The following is a 21767-nucleotide window of genomic DNA, read 5'->3' as shown; positions in this document are numbered from 1 at the left end:
TTTAAACACACTGAGCACAATTAGCCTCGTGTACGGTAATAGAGAATCAGTTACAGCAGACAGCTGCTACTATATTAAATACTTGCACACAAACCTAAAAAGACACATGGCAACTGGCAGCTGATAGAGCAAACCAACAAAGAATACTGAAAGGTAGAAGTGGGGAGGGGAAATTGATTTTATAAGCTTTTCTGTTGTGCTCCTCCTTTTTGTATTAAGAGCATCTAAAAGGATAGGTCCTTTACCACTTTCTTGCCTAGTAATTGACACAAAATAACCATAAATGAAGCACCCTTATGCCACAGTAAGGATGCTCACAGGAAATTAGAGCAATGCAATAGAAGTGTTTTAACTTCACATGAAAATCTCTTTTCTAGATGGATAAGATTAAAACAGATTGCAGGACTCATTCTACCTTGCACTTTTTAATTAGACAGACTGCTGGTACTGCAGGGGTACTGAACACAGGCTCATTTTTTTCTCCACGTCTGATGTCAGAGGCAACAAAGGGAAACCAAAGAGAAAGCAGCGTTCCCATCTCTCCTGGCACTCAGGAAAGGAAGATAAGCCATTTCACACAAACATTTTGCCCTATCAGGCATGTGTTTAGAAAGGACAGGCTATTATTAATTTTTTCTAAGGATACCATTTGAAAAGCATGAAATCATGCAGCTTTGTGCAAAACCAGTATTTGCCTTACAGTTGCCTATGTCAAGCTCAGAGTTTTTTCCCAAAATGCTATCCATTTTCTCTGTAAGTTTGTTTCATTCCACCAATGAAACAATTTATTCCAGGAAATTTATTAAGTTTCCTGAATTTTAACAGAATTCATGACAATTTTCCAGTAAACTCTCCTAATTTTTCTCCTTTGTAGATAACCTCAGCATCTAAAAGGAAAGAAAGCTTAGGAGTTTCCCCCTGACCATTGTTTCACCAATTAAACTGTGCCCACTGGTAAATATCATGCAAGAACTGAAAAAGAGGGTGATGCTGTATGACAGAAAGCATAGATCAGTATGTTTTAGATGGAGTAAAATATGCAAGGAGTAGAACAGAATCAATTGGAAAATACAGAAAATGTCTCATCTCATTCCTTGTCATCACAGTTTCTGTGCAACATTTGCAATTCAGCATAAGCCATTGTAATGAACAGCATTTCATCTGAGATCATATTGAGGGTGCAAGCAAGCATCAGGAATTGAGAAGTATGGCCTTTCTGCCATGCCATTTTTCCTGTGAAATTTGGCTTCTTTATTGTCACCGAATGGCAACAAGGCCAGTGTCAGGTTTTCACTGTCATTCAGGCAGATCAGAAACTTCTTGCTTTGGGTTCTGTTGGCGTGAGTGATGTGTTGAGACAAACCTCCTCCATTCAGTGATGATCAAAGGTGATCACTTTTCATCCCAGCTATGTTCAGAGTGAGTAACTTTAAGTCATCACTTAAGACTTTATCCTCATGGTTTGCCTAAGAAATAGCTGGAGGTCATTAAAGTGTGAAGATAATGCAATCCTGCTGGTAGTGGACAGACTTGCTGTCCAGAAGTTATGATCATTACTGAAGCCATCCAGCACCCCTTGGTGCCCTTCTCAGCAAGAGAATCAACATTTCTGCTCAGACATTCCAGCTTCTGCAGTTGGTGAGCAGGGAAGGCAGTCTAAACCCTACCTCAGTGGTTTGGATCCCTTTGGAGCTTCCTTAAAAACTGTGAGATCTGGCAGGACACATAAAGGTTCAGGTGCATTTGTTATGTCTGTTCCAAACCAGCCCTTCTGATGTGTGGTGCCATTTGGGGTTACAAAATACAGTGTTTCATTGTTGGGAGTTGCTTCAGTTTCTGTTGATGAGCAGATCAAGCTCTGAATCCCAAAGAGAGAGGTATCTTCCTCGTAGGCTGGGACAAAAATAGTCAGCAATAGTTTAAGTCAGTGCTGATCCAAGACAGACTCAGTCAGATCCTCGTGGGTGTGATCCAAGGCAGTCACCAAAGAGCACTGCTAGCCATGAGTAGGATGCTGGCTCCTGTTAATAAAATAATATGGCTGTAGCATCCAGCCAGGCAAGTGAAAGCACTGTGTGAATTCCTAGCTCTCAGAGCCCTCAGCCTTCTGGTACTGCTGCTGGCTGGAGAGTGTGTGCATCCCACAGAGCAACTTCTGCACTTGGTCACGGTGAGCTTCATTTGCTATGTTGGAGGTGAAAATAGAAAATTGTGGAAAGAAGCTCAGCCTCTCGATCGATTTATCAAACAGAGTGGAAATGTCTGTTTGCTATATAAAAGATAATGAGAGAAATTTGGTTTTAACTCCCTTCACTCAGCCTGCTCAGGTATTCATGTGTGAAATTACCCAGGAGAAAAAGCCATAAGTCGGTGAAAGAACACCTATTGGCCTTAGCATTGATGGGCTGTGCAGCGTATGCTACAAACTGAATTAGTCTGGAAAGCAGAATTCACTGCACTGCACAGACCCACTGATGGGAGGGAAGGAGCTGATGGGAACTGCCTGTTCGGAGAGCATGGATGGTGCCTGCAGAAATATGGAACTAGATGAATTCCACCTGATATGTACATTTTTGCCCCTCTTCATCAGTGTCATTCTGAGGAGGTCACTTTCCTCTGAGATTTAAAACTTGACTTAATGGACCTGATTTCTTTATTCATTTATGCCAAAATGTGGAGAACTGCCAGATAAGGTAGAGAAAAATGTGGTTCTTCCATTTCATACTTTATCACTGGATTTGTGAAACATGATAATTATAAATTTCCTGTTAGCACTTTAACAAAAAAACCTTTTTAAGGACTTGAAAAGCACAGTTGGGTTGCCATAGGCTAGAAGCTGTGGTTCATACTACCTACCAAGAGATTCATTGTGTGGCTGCTGTTTTGAAATACGAATGGAGTGCTGGAGTGCTGCAGCTCAAATAGTCTGCTCCTGCAACTATTTCCAGTTCAATGGACTGAGTAAAACAAAATTTGCATTTTCATAACCTTTGTAATAATGTTCAAGATCATTATCATGATGGCTGAGCAAAAACCCAAAATTAGCAAATTGTTGTTCTTTGTCAGCGTGGGCTTTTCTGCAGACTCACATCTGTTTCATTTTGTCACTTTGGATACTGTTTTGCTGTGGTGTCAGTGGTAACATGGACACGGACATCTGTGACAGCCAGAACTACTTTGCTGATTCCCCTGGCAGGGGTCAGTGAGCACAGCCTTTCCTAGATGTGATTTTTCCATGGTTTTTCTTTGGGCTTTCCCTTCTAAATTCATAATCTGTGTACTGAAGGATGGCTCGCTCTCTCCAGACCAAGGTATGAATCTATTACCTTCTAAAGAGCTTTTCTTTCTATTTTTTTCTTCTTCTTCTTCTGTTACTGTCTAATCACTGCTCAAGACAATGAAATCAGATGCACTCATTTCCCCATTAAGAAGCTTCTTTTTCTCCCACCTTTCCAAGTGGATTACTTTAAAGCATAAGAGTCTCAAGAGGAAATAGTAGAAGTGTTTTACCCATAGTGATTTAAGGATATATGAAATACAAGCTTCAAATGGATAGACAGTAAAAAGTAGAGGATAAAAAGTAGTAGGGAGTAATTTTGAAAAGTTTAATATTTTATTCTGGATTTTTAAAAATACTAATTTTTCAGGTGCTTTTATACTCATCTTTATTTTAGGAACCTTGTGATGCTTAATTTACTTGTAATTTTGATTTGCTTGCAACAAACACGCTATATATATAAGCTAAATTTTGTTTTGTAAGCTTCATCTTCACTTTGTATGTAGCACTGCAAATATGTTTGGGTTCTTTTCTTTTTTAGTGTCAACGACTTTGTGCATAGATAATAGAGAGAGTAATTTCACCTTACATTTGCTGTGATCAGCTGGACCTTGCTGATGCAGTGGTTTTCCTGGTGGGGTTCCGCAGTTGCACACACTGGAGTGAGGCCCCTATTCCTGCAGCCAAACCACCAGCTTCCAGAAGCTCCTCTGCTGAACCTGACTGAGCAGATCCATTCAAGTACTGGGTTCCTCATGAACAGCTCAGATAAATACCAGAAATGTCCACTCACCAGAATCAGTGGTTCTATTGATAGGCTGACCAAGTCTTATTAATCATGTTACCTTTTATTTGTCTAGGTTTTGCTTTGTATGTTTATCTTCAAATTGGCAGGCACCAAAGATGTGCCTTTTACATGCTGAAAGGTAATGTTAGTTTAATGTAGGCTATTTTCACCACGGGTACTAAATGGTGTCTAGAGAAGATTTTTTTGTGTGTGTTTTCATAGTTTTTTAACATTTATGAATATCATTGTGTGATCCGTATTGAATACTATTGATTGAGGAAGCATTTATAGACACGCAGATATCAGAGCAGAGCAGACATGGGCAGATCTGTAGAGCTGATTTAACTATTTGATTTGACTGCTTAAAAAGCTTTGGCAGGTGCTTTTCATGTTAGTGATGAAATCTGAAATGTTGTAAGTAAGGCACTTTCCCTGCAAAGGAGATCTCTGCCTTCTCCTCAGAGGATCCGTATTCCCCATTTTTATTCTGTAAACTCATCTTTATTCAGTAACCAAGTGTTATTATCTCTTTTAAATGGGTGAGAAACTAAAATCATTGTGATTCACAAAATAAATTCACAGGTTGAAAATCAAATCCAGGGACTCAAGAGTGTTAGATCATTGACCCCACCACAAAGTCACTTGGTCTCTCAATAAGTTTCATGGATAAGCAAGTTTATATACATATGTACCTATACTTGTAGATATAAAATCCTTAGTTAAACTGTTCAATTATACAGAAACATGAGTTAACTTTAACTTAGGGTGTGTGACACTCATTAGCTAACCTGAGGTAACCAGTTTCTCTTGACCATGTTATTCTTTGAACAACTTACAGTTACCCTGCTTAGCATGGAGGGAAGGATTTGGAGAGGCATACAAATCTGGATATTTAAAAATATTTTTTCTTAGAGGAAATATGTTTCTGTAAAAAGAGATAATTCAGTAAAATGAAGCACAATATCATTCTCAAGTAGCTTTTTAGGCAGGGAGTGGAATTACACACTTCCCAAGAACCTACAGTTTGGTACTGCAGTTGCCTAGAGTGGCAGTGAAAAGTGATCTTCCCTCACTTCATTTCTTAGGAATAGCTCTTTCTGCTGGTTTTGAATGTGTTTCTTTTTCCTGTCTATTAATAGCAAATCTCAGTAGATGAGGTTTGCAGATCAAGATTAAAAAAACCTCCAAAACCTACATAGCACTGGAATGTCTGTAAATCTTATATTCCATAAAATGCAGATTTCAGCTAGAGTCTGAGTAGCACAGTACAGTGAACAACAAATTTTGTATTTGAGGAACTAAGTGTACATCTTCCCATTGCACTGATGGATTCACTACAGTTTTAATAGGGGGAAAATACCCATTTATTTCAAAAGGGTTTGGATCAGTCTGACAGGGTACTGACAAAACCAGAGATTTGCCATATACTTCAGTATATATTCCTATATCAACCTCACTAACTACCCTTCTATTTCAGTGTTGGAGAGAGCTGCTGCACAAACAAATTCAGCCTGAGCCTTGTTTCTAAGGAAGGTAAAAAGGAAGAAGTTGTCATATGACTGTCAGAGTCCAGGTCTCTTTGAACTAGCTGTGCACAGATACCAAAGACAAATGTTTCACAGACCTTTGTTCAGATTTCCCCAAGCTATGCCCAAACCCTTTCTCCCAGGCTGGAGAATTGCCACGAGGGAGGACACTACCATGGAAAGAATATTATCAGCCAAAAGAACCCACTGGCAGGAAGCCCCTGAGAGAGGAATGAGAGGTATGGCCAGGAAGAGGAGGATATGGTAGAGCTGGAGCCAATGAACCAAAGCAAAAATGAATTGATTTTGTCTGGACAGCTCCTAGAACAAGAAAAAAAGCATATTTAGCTGCTGGAAGCCCTACAGATTCCTCCCAGCAGGACACAAGGCAGTCACAGATCTGGCTGGCACTCTGGCTTTGCAGTGGGCCAAGTCAATTGGCTGACTGGGGTGAGAAATTCAAGCATAAGGTGGGAATGAGGGACAGTGCTTTGAAATTATTGACTCGTGTTTGATTGCCACGTGGGGGAGATCTAAGCTTAAACAGTCCTATCAGAGCTGTGTCACATGGAAGGAATCCTGCAGCAGACGCTGGCTGAGGCTCAGCAGTGTCTCAGTCACTGAGCTTGCTGGCTTCATCAAATTGTGCTGCCAGATGACACATGAGGGCCTGGTGACATACACATTAAAAACAATTAAAAGCCGATGAAAAGCAAAACTCTTCCCACCCTCTAATCCTCCTGACATGCTTTAAAACTTTCCCCATTATGGTATTTTGCCTGTTGCACATGCATACTGGATGTGGGAAGCACACACACAGACATATCACTATGGGTTATATGACCAAAGCTTTCAGAGATACTGAGGGTTCCATAAAAAGGCCAAATGCTTCCTCAGGCAGGAGGTTGGATGAAGGTTTTGTAGGTTTATGAAACATTAACCAATTAATATCACTTATTTAGCTTAAGTAAAATTTGTTTTCTCCACAGTGATCATTTCTTTAAGCAAAAAAAGCAGAATTGCTCAAAAACTTCCAAGATAATATGGTCCACTCTGTCTATTTTATGCTGTGCTAAAGTGATCCAGAGGAAAAAAAAGGGGCATCCATCAAAGCAGAGTCAGGATTAACAAACAGACTTGCAGACACCTTTACATAAAATCCTGAAGTACTTCGTGGAACAGCTAATAGCAGATTGCAGGTAGTTGATGGTGTTCACGTGCAGATTCCTGACAGGCACTTCTAGAAGTTCCACTGAATACAAATCATTTATATCCTCAACAAGGTGGCTGTGCAGTTTGTCCTACATGGTTTCTCACACACAGCATGCATTAAGAAATAACTTGTAGTCCAGGATCAGCAGACAAGTCATATGGGCTTAAAGCCATTTTTGTGTCCCCCATAGCCAGAACCCAATATCTAAAGCTAGTAACCAATGGTCTGTGCTTTTGAAACCCTGTTTTTGCCTTTAGCTTTATCTGCAAGGGCTAACGAGTTGCCAGAAAGATTCTTTGTGTTGTATTTTTAGTTCAGACACAAGTCTGTATATGTCAAAAAATTCAGGCTGACCTCTGATCTAGTGAAGCTGTGTGCCAAAATATGTGTACTTGGGCTTTCAGTTAACTGCCCTCCACGTGTACTTTCTAACCTCATGATGTTGACCCAGAGCATGTTTCACAGCTGAAGTTCATCCTGTCCAAACTCACACTAGATCTTCTAGCACCTGCTTTCTGTTCACAAGCAAGAGAAGCTGCATACAGGGTGGTTTTTAAGTGCCTTTATTAAAATATATTTTTAACTATATATATATTTTTAAATTCTTATTGAAAATATTATTTAATGATATTTTTATATTTCCAACAGCATGCTAACTTCACAGATGTGGTTTAGCTGTAACTAACTTCCAGATTTGTCCATGACCTGTCTGACAACTATAGATGATGGTACCTCACACTGGAGCTGGAGAAACTTGGACTCAGAAGAGTAGCTGACTTGTCTAAAAGCATGAAAAAATCAGCTTTGGATCTGTGACCAAAACTCAGCTTTCCCAAGTCCCAGCCAGTCAATACTTAACATGCCTGGCCCAGGGGAAGGCACTAGTTAGCTCTTGGTTATGGAGGATGGGGGAATTGGTGGGAGCAAATCAACTTTCAAAGAGTCATCCCCATAAAAATTCAACATCCAAATGATGGGGAGATTGTTCTGTGCAGTGCATGCCAAAACAAGGATCTGTGCCTAACCCTGTCTTTGGGTCTGCATGAACTCAGGGTAATTGGTGCTGTGTCTAATGACTCTACTGTTATTTCTGCTCAGTTTTCAGGACTTTACTTGTTGTCATTCTTCACGATCCTTGTTGGGCTGATGCTGTACTCCTCCACTTCCACCTACGTAGCCCAGGATCCTCGGGTGTACAAGCAGTTTCGAAACCCTTCCGGACCTGTTGTAGACCTGCCAGCCACCAGCCAGATGGAGCCTTCGGTGACATACACCAGCCTGGGGCAGGAGACAGAAGAGGAGCCTCACGTTAGAGTTGCTTAAAGCAAGGGCTGTTGATCACCTATTGACAGTGGAGCTCGTATATCCATTATCTCTGTATTGTCCATAGAGAAAGGTATTTACCAGGTGCAGTTACACTGGTGAGCTGCAAGGTAGCAAATAAGGAAAGCTCATCCAAACACAAATTAATTGTTCCAGGGTGTTCCTTGCAAGGAGGTGCCAGTCCCTCGTTTAAGAAATGAGCAGCATGTTTGCAATACAAACTGCTGGGTAGGAATCAGTTAATGTCAAACTACCTGTGAAAGATGTTCAATACGTCAGATGAAATTACAAAAAAAGAAATTCATAGAAGGGTGTTTTACACACACAGAGTGATATTATGCCTAAGCCACACCAGTTGTGGAAAAAATGCCTTTTTACAGCAAATACACTTTGTGCAGTCACTGTTAATTTCTCTCTAAAATTTGTTTGTTTGCACAAAACAGATGGGTTAGTCGTGGTTACAACACCCTGACACATTTTTGCTAGCACCTTGGATTTGGTGAGGGAAATACAATGAGTTCTTCTGTGCTATCTGTCTAGTTGCCCTTTCTAGGTAATGTGATCCATGAATCCAGAGAAGGGACAACTTACAATATCCGTCTCTATTCTAGGAATAGGTATAAGGTGAGCATTTTAGCCTTTCTATATTTGCAGAAGTGAAGTACTCAAGCATTGACCTCTCTATGATCCATGGCAGATTTCCTGGTGGCCAAGGCTCTGCATCAGGTGACAGGGAGTCAGTTTCTCTGTAGTCGTGACTCAACACAGATTTCTTACTTTTAAAGTTTTAACCTGTAGAAAGAAAAACACATTTTCTAGTTTCCTACGTATTGTACCCCTCCACAGAAAGATGACACATCATGTGGATCAGGGCACTTATTTTAGATACTCAGTGCATCGAGGGTGCCTTCTGCTGTTCCAGTTTGCATAGTCTCCCGTGGTTCATTATTCTAACAATAGCTATTTAGAAATGTGTCAGTTTTTCACCAAAACCCACAGATTGTAAAAATCAGGAAGATCAAGGGAGGAATTCACAAGCAGAAAGACTGGACCATCTGCTGGTGTTGCCTCAGTAGCACAAAGGCATTTTACTGGCAGGGTGCAGCCAATTATTTTTCATTAACTGTGAAGCAAGTAGAAGAATTCAGCAGTTTTCTTACATTCCTGGGGACGTGTGAAAATAGTAAGGGTGTGCTCCACGCTTCTGTATACCACTGTACTTCTGCCTCAGGAGCCTTACCAAAATGGGAGAAATCTTAGTCACCACCATGAAAAATCCATCTTTGCCTGTATGTTTGCTCTTCTGAGAGCCCAGTACAAGGAAATCATTATTCCAAGATCCTTTATCTATTTGTAATTTAAAGTTAAGGAAGATGAGGTGTTCCTGTGTCTAAAGATAGGTGAGGAATCTAGGGGAGTTTTTATTCACCAATCTGCCACATCTTTGCATGAATCCTTGGGCATGACTTACCTTCTGTGTGGCTGAGTTTCCCAATCGATATATATGGGAATAGTGGCATTTTACCTACCTCACAGAGGTGCTATGGGACCAAGTTATCTTAAAATGCTTCAGGATCTTCAGAAAGAAGGTGTTTAAGAAGCACATTACAGTGCTGTAAAAGTGTGTATACATTCACTGTATTTGAAAATGGAGTTTAAGGCATGGTTGATGAATATTTTGCTTGTGGGCATAGAAGATGAATTTGATTTGAATGTTATTCTACTGAAAAAGACTGTTTCAAGCAAAAATGTAGGCCTTCATGTTTGAAAAATACAACTTACCTACATCTATTTAAAAAAGAAGAAAAAAACAATCTATACACTGGAGATTAGAAAGGTCACACGGTTCAACCAAGCAGGATGAATTTCTGCTGAGGTAACATTCATTTTTTATAGTCCTGTTCTGCTTTAATACAGAAGGAACTTCCCTGAAGCAGACTGAGAGAAGTGTATATATGCATAATAGACATGAAGTGGCAAATGTCAAAATGCTTTTGAACAGCAGAAGTATGCTGTATCTTATTCTTGCTGTGGAGAAGAGATTATTTCTTTCCCACTGTGTTTAGGCTGTCTGCCACAACCCTGCTGCACCTGGGGGAAGGTTCTGCAGTATTGCCAAATCATGCCCAAAACTAGCCCTATAGCTTTGGTTAAGATGCCTTGGTACTAAACAAACAAATGTATAATTTTTTTCCCCTGCTTTCTGGTTTTTTAATCTTTTTAGCACTCATGTTTCTGAACTTTTTTTTCTTAAACTATTGAGGATTAAAAAACCACAAAAGAAAAAAACACTGGATTCCCACAGAAAAACAGAGTCTATATTCTGGGGATATTAAGGAATGTCTAAATAAAAAACACACAAGAAAGATTATCTGACACTTCAGGGTAAGATCCTTGGGTCAAGCCCCGTGAAAGCTTCAACTTAAGGTGGATTTTGTACATTCCCCAGGAGAAGGAGTCTGATTACAATCATGGCTTCCTCAGGTACCCAGTGGCACACTGGTGGGCACCTGTCATCTCAGTCCTTTTTGCTACCTTTTATACCAATTAAATACCTTTCTCTGAACATTAGTCCCCGTGTTGGTCTGAGAACCTTGAGGATTGTGTGCGTGTGTGTTTCATGTTTACAGTTCCTTCTTTTGCATAACTGTTTTGATTAATTTCCTGATTAGTATTTATTTTAAGCCAAATGTTTGTAGTCCTTCAGCCTCCCCCTCCTCATTTTTCTGACACTAACTCGTAGATGTTTTTTAGTCTTCTGCGAAACAGCTGGGCAGGAGGCAGCTCCCCGCCAGGTCCCGGGGCTGGGAGTTTCTCCTTACAAGGGGTTGCCAGCCATGGCTGAGAGGTGCCACCTGGAGAGTGATGTTACCAGGCTATTCTAAAAGGCTCTGTTGTACAGGAATAAGTGATAAATGTTTCAGTGAGCACTCTGCCACCGGCCACCACCCCCTGTGCTTCTCGTGCAGGGGGAGTTGGATGTGCAAAGCGGGGCTGCTTCGCCGTCCGCGTTTACACCCCATAAACAAGGTGGATGCTCGGATTAGCACCAGTGAGCTAGTCCTGGATGGACCTCGAAGGAAAGCAGTAGTATGGCTTTGCAAATGACTGTGTTGACTGAAAAACTGAGGTCTAGTGAAGGAAAACTTTCCTTCTGCCTGCTTGTGTTCTGCAGTTGGAGCCCTCAGTGCGCACCAGCAAAGGCTCAGCTATCTAACGGCAGCTACTCTCCGTGTCGCGTAGGACGTCTCTAGCTCTGCATTGCTCCTTGCCTGAACAAACTGAAACTCTCTGATACTGCTGGCCCTGGGCAGCCCTTAGCAAGACTGATGTCATTTTCTGATACCGGATGAAAACCCTCACTGGGAGACAGACCTTGTCTTTGTTCCAGCTATAAGGTTTCGAAACACACAACGATAGACCAAGCAATTGAAAATTTTGCACCACTGTGTCATAAGAAGAAGTTTCAATGTATAGTGTAGAGATTGCTAACTTGTGCTATTAACATTTTGACAAGCGTGTAGTATCATTTTCTTTCCTTTTTTTTTTTTTTTTTTTAGACCATTTAGTATTCCTGAGCTAGCTAAAAATATAAATTTTACCCCATGGGTAGGATTTTATTGTTAAATGCCATAATAAAGCACACTAATCTTGACACTGCAGATGGAAGTATGAACCAAAACCAAAACCAGGCAAACAAAATCCCAACCCCGAATCCTGCATTGAGAAGCTGAATAAACCTTTCTCCATTTTGATATTTGCATGCACCTATATGGACTGGCTGTGGCAATGTAATGCCTGTATAATGTTTTCAAATAAAAAAAATAAATGCTTTATGAAAGCAAGGTTATTGGTTTCTTGACTGTTTCCTTTCTGCTATCTTAGCCCAGAACTACTTTTCAGAAGTGTAAATCTTGAATTGCAGGGAATTATTTTTCTCTGTGCTCAGGGCTTCTTCTCCTTGTGAGGTGGTTAACCTAGAACTCTTTCCAAGGTGTCTAAGAATAGATGGCATCAGGCATCCTCAAGTACCTTGCCTGGCTCCAGAGCACTGGTCCAGAAGGATAAGAGTACTTCTGCATACCCTCTGTCTTAACCTGCCATTTCCCTAGGGCTAGCTCAGGTATCCTAATAGTCACAGCCTCATTTGGAGACAAAACCACTCTCTCCACTGCCTTCCAGAAATTATTAATTAGTCCAGAATTAATCTGGGGAAATTAATCAATGTATAATTAATCTGACAAATGCATGATATTGAAGGGCTTCTCTGGCGGAGGTTACTGAGTGCCTGCAGCTGCCTTTCCCAGCCCTCCCCTACACTGCAACACTACACCCAGCTGAGTCCTGAAAAGAAAGGATGGAGACAAAATTTAGGCATTGAAGGAAAAGGAGTGTCAGGAGGAGCAGAATTAGGATAAGAAAGAAAATAAGACTTTCACTCATTGGAAGGAAAGGAAGATCCTTAGTGTGTGAGAGCAAGGGATTTTATAAACATGTATTCATTCACTTCTAAGAGTATTTGCCAGCATATGCACCTCTCCATCCCTCTTTGCCTGATGCCTCCCTGGGAAACTTTGCATCAGTATTTGTCACATGTTTCACTGCTGGGAGTATAAAAGGGTATTGAGAGTGGTGAGCTCATTTCCAGTCACTCCCTGCACTGCAACTGCACAGATCCCAGATGTTACAAAGCCAGCAGTGCTGCACCCATGTGCTGGTTGATGTCTGATATTCCTCTGTGAATGTTTCCTAAATTACACAGAGCTCCAGAAACTGAGTTAGTGTGCACAGCTTTATCATACTAACAGTTGATTTGCATTTTCCTCCAAATCTTCTCAAGAGACTCTCTGGCATTACAAAATTATCCTTTTATTGCCTGGCTAGAATTCAGCCTGGGTGCTTGAGTCATATGAATAGTAATTGCATGGAATTACGCTAAAAATAGATCATAAATAGGCATTAATGAATCTTTCTGTTCTTAAATCAAACACATTTTAACACTGAAGGACACTCAATCAGCTTAAAGCTGCCAGTCTCCCTTTGTTTTTGTTTATTTAGAACTAGCTCTCCAAAACATTACAAACCCAAAGCTGAATGCTTAGCAGCAATATGTTGTAGCATACAAACAAGGAAGCAGTGCTTTTACAGTTAGAAAAGTTGTTTTGTTATGTCTGCTCTGCAATTATAAACACAGTAATTGTCAAATAAACAATAACTAAGCCAAAGCTTTGTGAAAGGGAGCACCTCTGCTTGCGCAGCCCTAGACCTGTTCCCTCAACAATTGCAAAGTGGGTACCAAATGCCAACAATGCAGCAATAATGACAATTGGAGTAGAGCATTGTCCTTGTCATCCTTCTCCTCCAATTTGAAGTGCAGGCTCATGCCCTGTGGTATTTATTGTTAAAAAATCCTGCTATATGGAATATATTAATTCTACAAGGCTGGGATCACTAATCACTGATTAGTCACAAACTGGCTGTAAGCCACCAACAGGAAACAAAACCCTATAAATTGACCACAAAAAGCCAGTGGTAACCTTCAGATAACTTGCAGTTGGTATTTTAGTTTCACTAAAAGGCCCACAGTGTTCCTTCAGGCCACAACACTCTGAGCACCAGTGATGCTTAGAGCATCTTCCACACCCTTAGAAAACGCCACAGGTGCCCAGTGATCCCAGTGATGTCACTTGACTGGGTGCAGAGAAGAACCACTACCACTGTGCTGCCTCTCACAGAGGCATTTCCCTCTGTGAAGAACAGCCTCTGCTACCACTGCTATGATACAGCAGCCAGGTGGAGGAAAGAAACTGGCTCAATGGTTCCATTTTTAATTATGCCTAATAATTGGGGAAATTATGCCCCAAGTTCCTCTGGTATTCATGAGGTCAAAATTTGACCTTTTATGAATAGTCTAATGTATGGGATCTCTTTAAGAATACAGATATTGTCAATTCCACATATTATGCAAATATTTGTAGGTTGAGACTAGTTGAAGCTGATTTTATTGGATTTATAAATTTTATTCTACTTGGATTCTGATTTATAACCTTGAGCTATAGTTGACTTTTTTTTGTGACTCATTATTGTGTATGATGTCCTCAGGCAAGTTCCTAGTGCTATCCTGACCTTAATAATGCATTATTAATTCATCACTGCTAAATACATTATTTATATTAACTACTGCATTTTATTCCCCACATCTTGATAGCAGCGAACTCATCAGATTTTAACGTAACTGTAAAGTTGTCAGTATGAATTCAGCTCCTCCTTCCCATGTGCAATATGTACATGCTTGTCAAGAGCAAAATACTGGATTTACCATGGTTAAATAATGACGTCTTCTATTCTCGACATTACCAAAGCAGAGAAGGATAATGAACATGTGCTGAGTTCACCTGATCACTGAGCACTGAAGCACTAAGTGATTCAATGACAACACCGGAGACACTTTGCATGCAGAATTGCTGGGATTTTTACAGGTGCAGAACGCCTGCGAGCCCATGGATCAACGTTATGTGAGGTCATGCATATTTAGCTTCCCACTGCCTATAGTAGCCAGCATCACAAAATCCTGGCTGCTTGCCAGATCCATAGAAATCAGCAATAAGCATTTGCACGTTCTTAAAATGACTGCTTGCCTAAATGAACTTCCTAAGTGAGAAGGGGGAAGGGAATGACAACAATAATCTGAAGAACTTCATTATGTGACTCACTGTGAGCTGTGGCTTGAACTATCTAATGTAGCTCTTGGCATTAAACAGATTTCTGGATGCTGAATATGTCACGCATGTATGCAGCCATTGGAGTGAATTTCATGAGTCTCTATGTCCCCATACATTGTCTGTGAGCCTACACTATAATTAAACAGAGAATACCCACAAAACTGTACCCACAATTTTGCTCATTTAAAACTGTAGCAGCAGGATTGATTTAATGACTAATTCGACAAGGAGCATTGATGCTGCAGGACCTGCTTTGACTTTGCATCCTCAGGTGACACCACCTCTGTGGTGATGTGTACTCTTACACGGGCCACCAAAGCATTTGGAAAATGCAAAATTTGAGTGTTCATTTTAGCCTTGAGCTTTAATACAACATACAATAAAAGCAAATAGGGATTTAAAGTGAAACAGGTATATTAAAAGAGGAGGATAGCACTTAGGTTCCTACTCCTCTTATCCAATTTGTCTGACAATCTTTTTCCCCAAGTCACCATCCACCAAAACCCATGTGGCCAAAACAACTGCTAAGCTCATCTTCACCTTTTTGTTCTAATTTACTCACACTCCCTTCTGAATCACTGACCTCAATGAATTCATTCACAGCTTCAAGATCCTTAGCTATCCTGCCTCTGCCTCCCAGTCTGGCCCATGGAGTGGGTCCTCTGCCTACTCACTGACCCTGCATACAAACATCTTGCTGCTTTATTGCCAGTGTCATCTAGCCAAAGGGTCTCCTGGCCTCAACATGCAGGATACTGGCCACAGAATATTTGAACAGGAGTTCCTTTCACTTTCTGTACAAATGTCAGATTTCAGCCCCACTCCATTGCAACTGGAGATACTTTTAAAAAATTAAAATTAAAATAAAATGCGTACTCTTCTACTATATGATATTCAGCCAATGGCTACCAGTATGGTATGAATACAGACATAGGAGATTCAAAAAACAATGTGCATTTGCCTGCCATTTGATTTACAGTGAAGGTGAAAGAAGAGTGGCAGGTGGAGAATGAGGTAAAGGTACCCTTCAGGTCATTGACTAACAAGTCAGCAACAAAAGTAGTTATATTATTTAGACTGAGCAAGTGAAAGTAATCCACATCACTCTGTCCTCATGGAAAAGACAAACAGAAAAAGCAAAACATCTCTCCAGCTTGTAATTATTTAAATCATTAACAGAGATGGTACTGATGATCTATTTACATATGTAGAGATTGGCTTCCTCTCCTGCAACTCTTGTTTTCCTCTCCAGCTTCTGTGTCTAGTATCACCAAGGAAAGGCTTCATTCCACTAAAATAGTAAGAAAAGGGGTAAAAATAAAGGGAAGTGTTTATACAAGGTATAACTACTTCTCTTTCTCCTTGTACAAATGCCTCCTTTGAGCTACATTCAGTGCAAACATGAACTGTGCCTGAGCTGGCATTTGTCTTCACAGGCTGGGAGGAGGACTGTGAGTCCTCAGCCCCCAAACCTCAACCTTCACTTCTACCACAGTTTTCATTTCTGTGAGACGATGGAGAGATCCAGCTGAGCTCCTTTTATTTCCCCTGGGTGTAGGAGGCAGGATGTGTGCTCAAGACAGCAGGAGAAAGCTTGTCCTGCTACAGCAGAGTAGCAGTCCAGGTGGGTCCAGACTTTATTGTAGATACAGGGCTGTGCTCTGCAGAGCCAGCAGCCTGGCACCTTCCACAGGTTTACTTTTAATTCCAGTTACTGTGGGAAGCTGCTGATCTGAAAAAAGTAATTGCAGCAGCTGCACTAGCAAAGTCTTCTCTCTACTGCTGTAGAGGGGGAATCATCCCTGTCAGCTACAGCACAGGTATTTCATTATTACAAGGGAATACCGATGGACTTTGCTCTGAGTGTGCATCATGAAATACCAGGGAGCAGTTACACATTCATTTTAAAAATAGCCTAGCACTCCCATTTTAACTTGTGCATTTTCCTTGGGAGTTTTCCAGTCTTTTTGCCCATACATGGTGCCAAGAGACTTTTTCCACATCAGCATCTGAGCCTTGGAATAAAAGACAGATACAGAAAGGCCAAAAAAAGGCTTTGACTGCCCAAGAGATTTTCAGACACATGAAATTCACCTTACAACCTGCTCATGTGAAAGCGTTCTAGGCAGGAACGTGTCTGCAAGGGCAGGTCCAGTCTCCTGCACCCCTCTGTGATGGTGAGGGAGAAGATTCACAGTTGTGAAAGGTAAGGATGTGGCAGTGGGAAAGAGAGGAAAGTGGTGATTTTGGACAGAGGAAGAGAAAGAGAGGGGAGTCTCTTGGGATGGAGAAAGGCTGGAGAAGGAACATGAATTGTGAAGGAAAGAAAGGGTGGTGCAGGGGAACCATGGCCTGGGAGGGTTGTTTAAGAGGTTAGAGAGAGGTGGGAGAGGAGTTCATCACCTCACCTGCTGCCAAAACACTGCAAAGTCCAAGGCTTTAGCTCTCCTCCTGATCAGCAGGGTCTGCAAGGGAAGCATGCTCTGACAGCACAGGGAAAATAGAATTGGTGGCTTCTCCTTGGGGTGCTTGTGTTGGGTGTGTGTGAACTTAAAGCAAGCACTGCTAAAGCCCATTAATGAACAACCATCCCCAGATATTCAAGATGGAAGAAAAACTCATCAAGCAAAAAGGATAGTGTGAAAAATGGCTTCATTTGTGTTATCAGACAAGATATTGCTGTTGTCTTGCTTTTTGGTTTGTTTTTTTTTCCCCAAATAGCTCCACACTGATTTTTCAAAAAGTCTATTGAATATATGAGGGAACATATTGTTGTATGGGGTATTTGCAATCTGCGAACATGGAAGATGGTTAATTTGTCTGAGCAGAGAGAAAATAACCCATCCTAGCTTATTTTTTCTGTATTTCCCAGTGTTGATACTGGCTGTTCTGACTGTTCTTTGCACAAGCTAAATGGCAATTGGTAAATGTGTTTGAGGCACTGTAAGAGCAGTGTCTGGAGTTTGCCACTGGCACTTTAATCTAATGAAAAATGCCAGGGACCTTCTGTTGGTTATTTCAAAATATTTTGTTTGGAAGAATTTTAAGACTTATAAAATAAATCAGTCTTGTTATATCAACATTTCTGGACAAAAACAACTCCCAGATCTTGTGCTCAACGTTTTCTCCCCTGCTTGCCTCATACTTGGCTTGCATCAGAGCTAGGAAATAAACATGTCACTTCTTTCACTGCACATTTATCAGGAAGGAGAAAAGATGAGGGGAGAGAAATAAAGGGAAAAACACTGTTGAGGCTCTGTGAGCATCTTATGTGATGGCTTAACCTCTGTAATTGTGAGTTCATAAAGCAGTAAAGCCTCAATTGCTCTGATCTGTTCCTCACCATTTGCCTAGTGATGCATCAGAGTGTTTAACACCAGAGTCTAAGGATGCTCATATTTGATAAAGCAAATAAAGAAAAAAGAGTAAAGCAGAATATATTAAAGTACACTGAACAAAAGCTTTTAGCCAGTAACCAAGAACTACTCTAATCAGCAAATGCCACTAATGTGTTTTGAAAAAATAACACTGCTGAAATGCTAAGGCATTCTGATTTTCCATTAAAATGAAAGGTGTGGTACACAGAAAATGACCCAGATGGTCTCACCATCCACTGAAGAGGGCAGAAGGTGTAATCCCCAAATGGAAGCTGTTTATGCAGAACTGTCCTCAGGTTGCAATAGCACCTGCTGGGAAAACACATCTTCCTTGGAGCTGCTGCAGTTCTGAGGCAGTGGCATTTATCCACAGCCCCATGGAGCAAATCCTTCTCTAGGGGTCTTGCTTACAGCTGGTGACCTGAACCTGGCTTTTCTATACACAAAAGTGATTTTCATTTTAGCAATTTAACATATAACTATTTGTATCTGTATTATCTAGAGACAAGCAGAATTTTTTCAGCCTGTTGAGGCTGCAGCAGGTGGTGCTCATTTGCATTCTGCAGATGTTTGGACTTTCCAGCAGGGCTTCAAGAAGGAGAATATTATCTTTGTTTTTTATAAAGACTAAAACTTTGAATTTTCACATGGAGAAACATATAACTAGATCCAAATGCTTCTATTATGCTTGCAGACCTGTATATAAAGTGCTGCTCCATGTATCTTTTGGGAGACATTTATACTGTGCCCATTTGTCCTTCATATATCTTTTTGCTGATGCAAGTGATCAATTCTAATTCTGGGTGATGGCAGGGCCAAGTCTTGTTTCTGGGTCTTGTCACTGAGATGATTTAATAATTTAACCTGCCATAATTTAACAACCTTTTTTTTTTTCTGTATATTTACATCTCTGCTTGGAATATTCTTGGGATATAAAAGTCCTACCTTTTTAAAAGGCCTTAAAGGACACAGTTGAAAATGTGGAAGCGAGTAAGTACTTTAAATATGGGTTTTTTTCCTTTATTTTATATGACATATAAAATTTAAACGTGCTACTGAGGTACAAACTAATGCCAAAAGTGCTGTATTGCTCTTAGTGAGGTTTCCACATTTATACCTGTTTCTCCAATGAATGTATGATATTCTGTGTATTGTATTTAAAAATAGGAACAACCTGATAGATTTCGCATTTAGGCTGAAAAGAGAACTGTGACAAATATGCACAGACAAATTATTCTTGAAGTGCAATTGTCTCTTGAGCTGTCTAGTGATGTTTCTCTTTAAATGAGCTCTCTCATTTTGGATTCCTCCCGTTTTGATCCCCTGATGGACGATGCCTTCAGGCATCTGTACACCTGGAATAACTTCTACAGAAAGCTACTGGATAACAGCTTCAAATGTTGACCTTTTCTGGACGTATGTTGTGCAAATGTTGGCTGGGCAAGAGCAAATCCCCTTGCCTTCTTCCCAGCTGCCAAATGTTGCTGAAGCTTCTGGACCGCTCCTGCTCAGCCCTTGGGAAGATTTTTATGAACATCCTGCACCTACCCCCTTCAATTAACTGGCAAACACCTTGAAAATCTGTCAGCCTGGCAGTTGCATGCTCCCCTGAGATCTAGAAATCTGTCTTTCTGGTTTGGCCCTTCTCAGCTTTACAACTTATCCTCTGAATGCTCTTAACTGTGCTCCCTGTAGCTCTCCTCTAAGTCTTGGAGAATTTAATTTCTTGGTCACTTTCTCTCTTCCTTCTGCATCTTATCCATGAGTAAACTTTTTCATATACTGTCTGCCAAGTTAATATCCCAGTCCTTTCTCCCAAGTGCTGGTCAGCTTTGTTTGTCCAGACTAAACTGTCTGTGGGTCTCACTAACATAATTTTGTGGGTGGCAATGTGACTTAAGTCTTGCTTGGGCTCTTCCCACTGGAGCTTCTCATCTCTGTTCTTAATTACTGTGAACTCTGCAGTCCTGAAGCCACTGCCCTCTTTGATGGTTGTGCAGTTTTGTCCTGAAGTGCTGCTGCTCATCTTGTTTTAATTAAAGTAGTTTCTCCTTAAAGGTTGTTCTTTGGGCATAGCACTTAAGAGATCGATTCCACTTCTCTTGCACTTCCACTGCAGATAAGAAGGAGGGAAAGTAATTAGCACAAATATCTCCAGCAGCAGAGTCCTCCCTCACTGTGTATCACTGAAGTGTTGTGTATTCAACTGGCATCAGACAAATAGATGTTGTTTTGGGGTTCTTTTTAAAGGAAGATAGTAATTTCCTTTCAAATAGAGAAATCCTCTAGTACCTGAAATCCTGTAGTAAATTAATGGAAGACAAGTCTGAGAGAGAAGTACAGAAAGGGAAAGAGATACATTAAATAATTTAAATACTTTAAATAATCAGTCTCAATCACTGTCTCATGGGCTGCATTTATTCACACACAGATGTTCACAAGCTGCCCACAAGCATAACTGGACAACACCAAAAACTAGGATTTCAGTTTCCTCAATAGATCTTTTGGGAAAGAAAACTCATTCCTGGATGGACTTGCTATGCCTCTGGGAACTCAACAATGACTATGGGATGAGCTTTGGGCTCTGAACCTTGCTTACCTTGTCTTCCATTAATCTTAGGCACTGTTGCTACCCATTGCCTTTATTTCCTCATTTTTGTTGTCTTTCTGGCTGTAACTTGATTTCTGGTTGTGTGAGAGGGGTGAGAATGACACACGTGTACCATCATCTTATTTACACCTAGATGAGAAGACCTGTATCCCAACAGCAACGCATTTATCTGTGTGTTACAAGGCTGACTGCTCTGTGTGTGCCTGTGTACTTGGTTATCGAGTGTTATGTCCTATTGTTTTACCCTTTTCTTCTGGTGCCCTCACATAGGCTGACACATTCAGACAAATCTTGATATTTCTGCTACAAGTATTTCTGTACCTAAAGCCTGAATGGAGAAATAGAGCTAAATTTTGCAATTATGGTGATTGATTTTGGTCATTTAGCCTTTTGCTGGTATATGAATATTTAAACTGTAGGACATAAACCAGATGTGCAGGGTTTCAGTTCTGTTTGGGTCTTTACATGACTGGGTTATACTTCCCCTGTTGCAAAGACCTATAAAAATTTAAAGATGGCAACATGAGCATGAAACAAATCACCACAGCCAAGAAACTTGAAATGCTGGAAGTTATTTCTTGAGCAGAAATAATGATAACATTTCTTTCACAATTTTTATTTGTTTTACAACTATTTTTTTTTCTTTCCTGAAATATAAAAGCAGAGAGACATTAATGTAGATAGCTAATTTGGAAATGAAGTTCTTGGTATCCCTTGACAGCAGGCCAGCTGCAATTGTCTGTATGCAGGAGTTGCACAGCAGTGAGTCTGCCTGGAGAAGAGGAACAGATGAGTGCTGAGCAGAGGGTGGGCCCCCAGGAGCTGCCTTTTCTGGCTGTTTCAAAGCTGGTATTGTTTCACAGAGATCTGTGTACCATAGGCATTCATTCACGTGTGGCAAAGAGGAAGACATTCCTTACCCAGTGCCCAG

At 40.7% G+C, this 21767-nt stretch overlaps 1 protein-coding gene across 2 annotated transcripts in view; it reads left to right on the top strand.

The window, feature by feature from the left end:
• The window catches only part of SLC35F1 (solute carrier family 35 member F1), a 220147-nt gene extending 208176 nt beyond the window's left edge, over positions 1–11971 (top strand). For both annotated transcript variants that reach the window (XM_014876731.2, XM_088161886.1), the window contains exon 8: positions 7902–11971. In XM_014876731.2, the coding sequence (XP_014732217.1) occupies positions 7902–8126 (225 nt within the window). In that variant the 3' untranslated portion in view covers positions 8127–11971. The remainder of the gene's footprint in view (positions 1–7901) is intronic.
• Positions 11972–21767: the final 9796 nt, after the last annotated feature.

Source organism: Sturnus vulgaris, chromosome 3 (assembly GCF_052056855.1).
Source record: "Sturnus vulgaris isolate bStuVul1 chromosome 3, bStuVul1.hap1, whole genome shotgun sequence".
In the NCBI taxonomy this organism is placed as follows: Eukaryota; Metazoa; Chordata; class Aves; order Passeriformes; family Sturnidae; genus Sturnus; species Sturnus vulgaris.
Note: the sequence above shows the minus strand (reverse complement) of the source record. Positions and strands in the feature narration are given on the sequence as shown.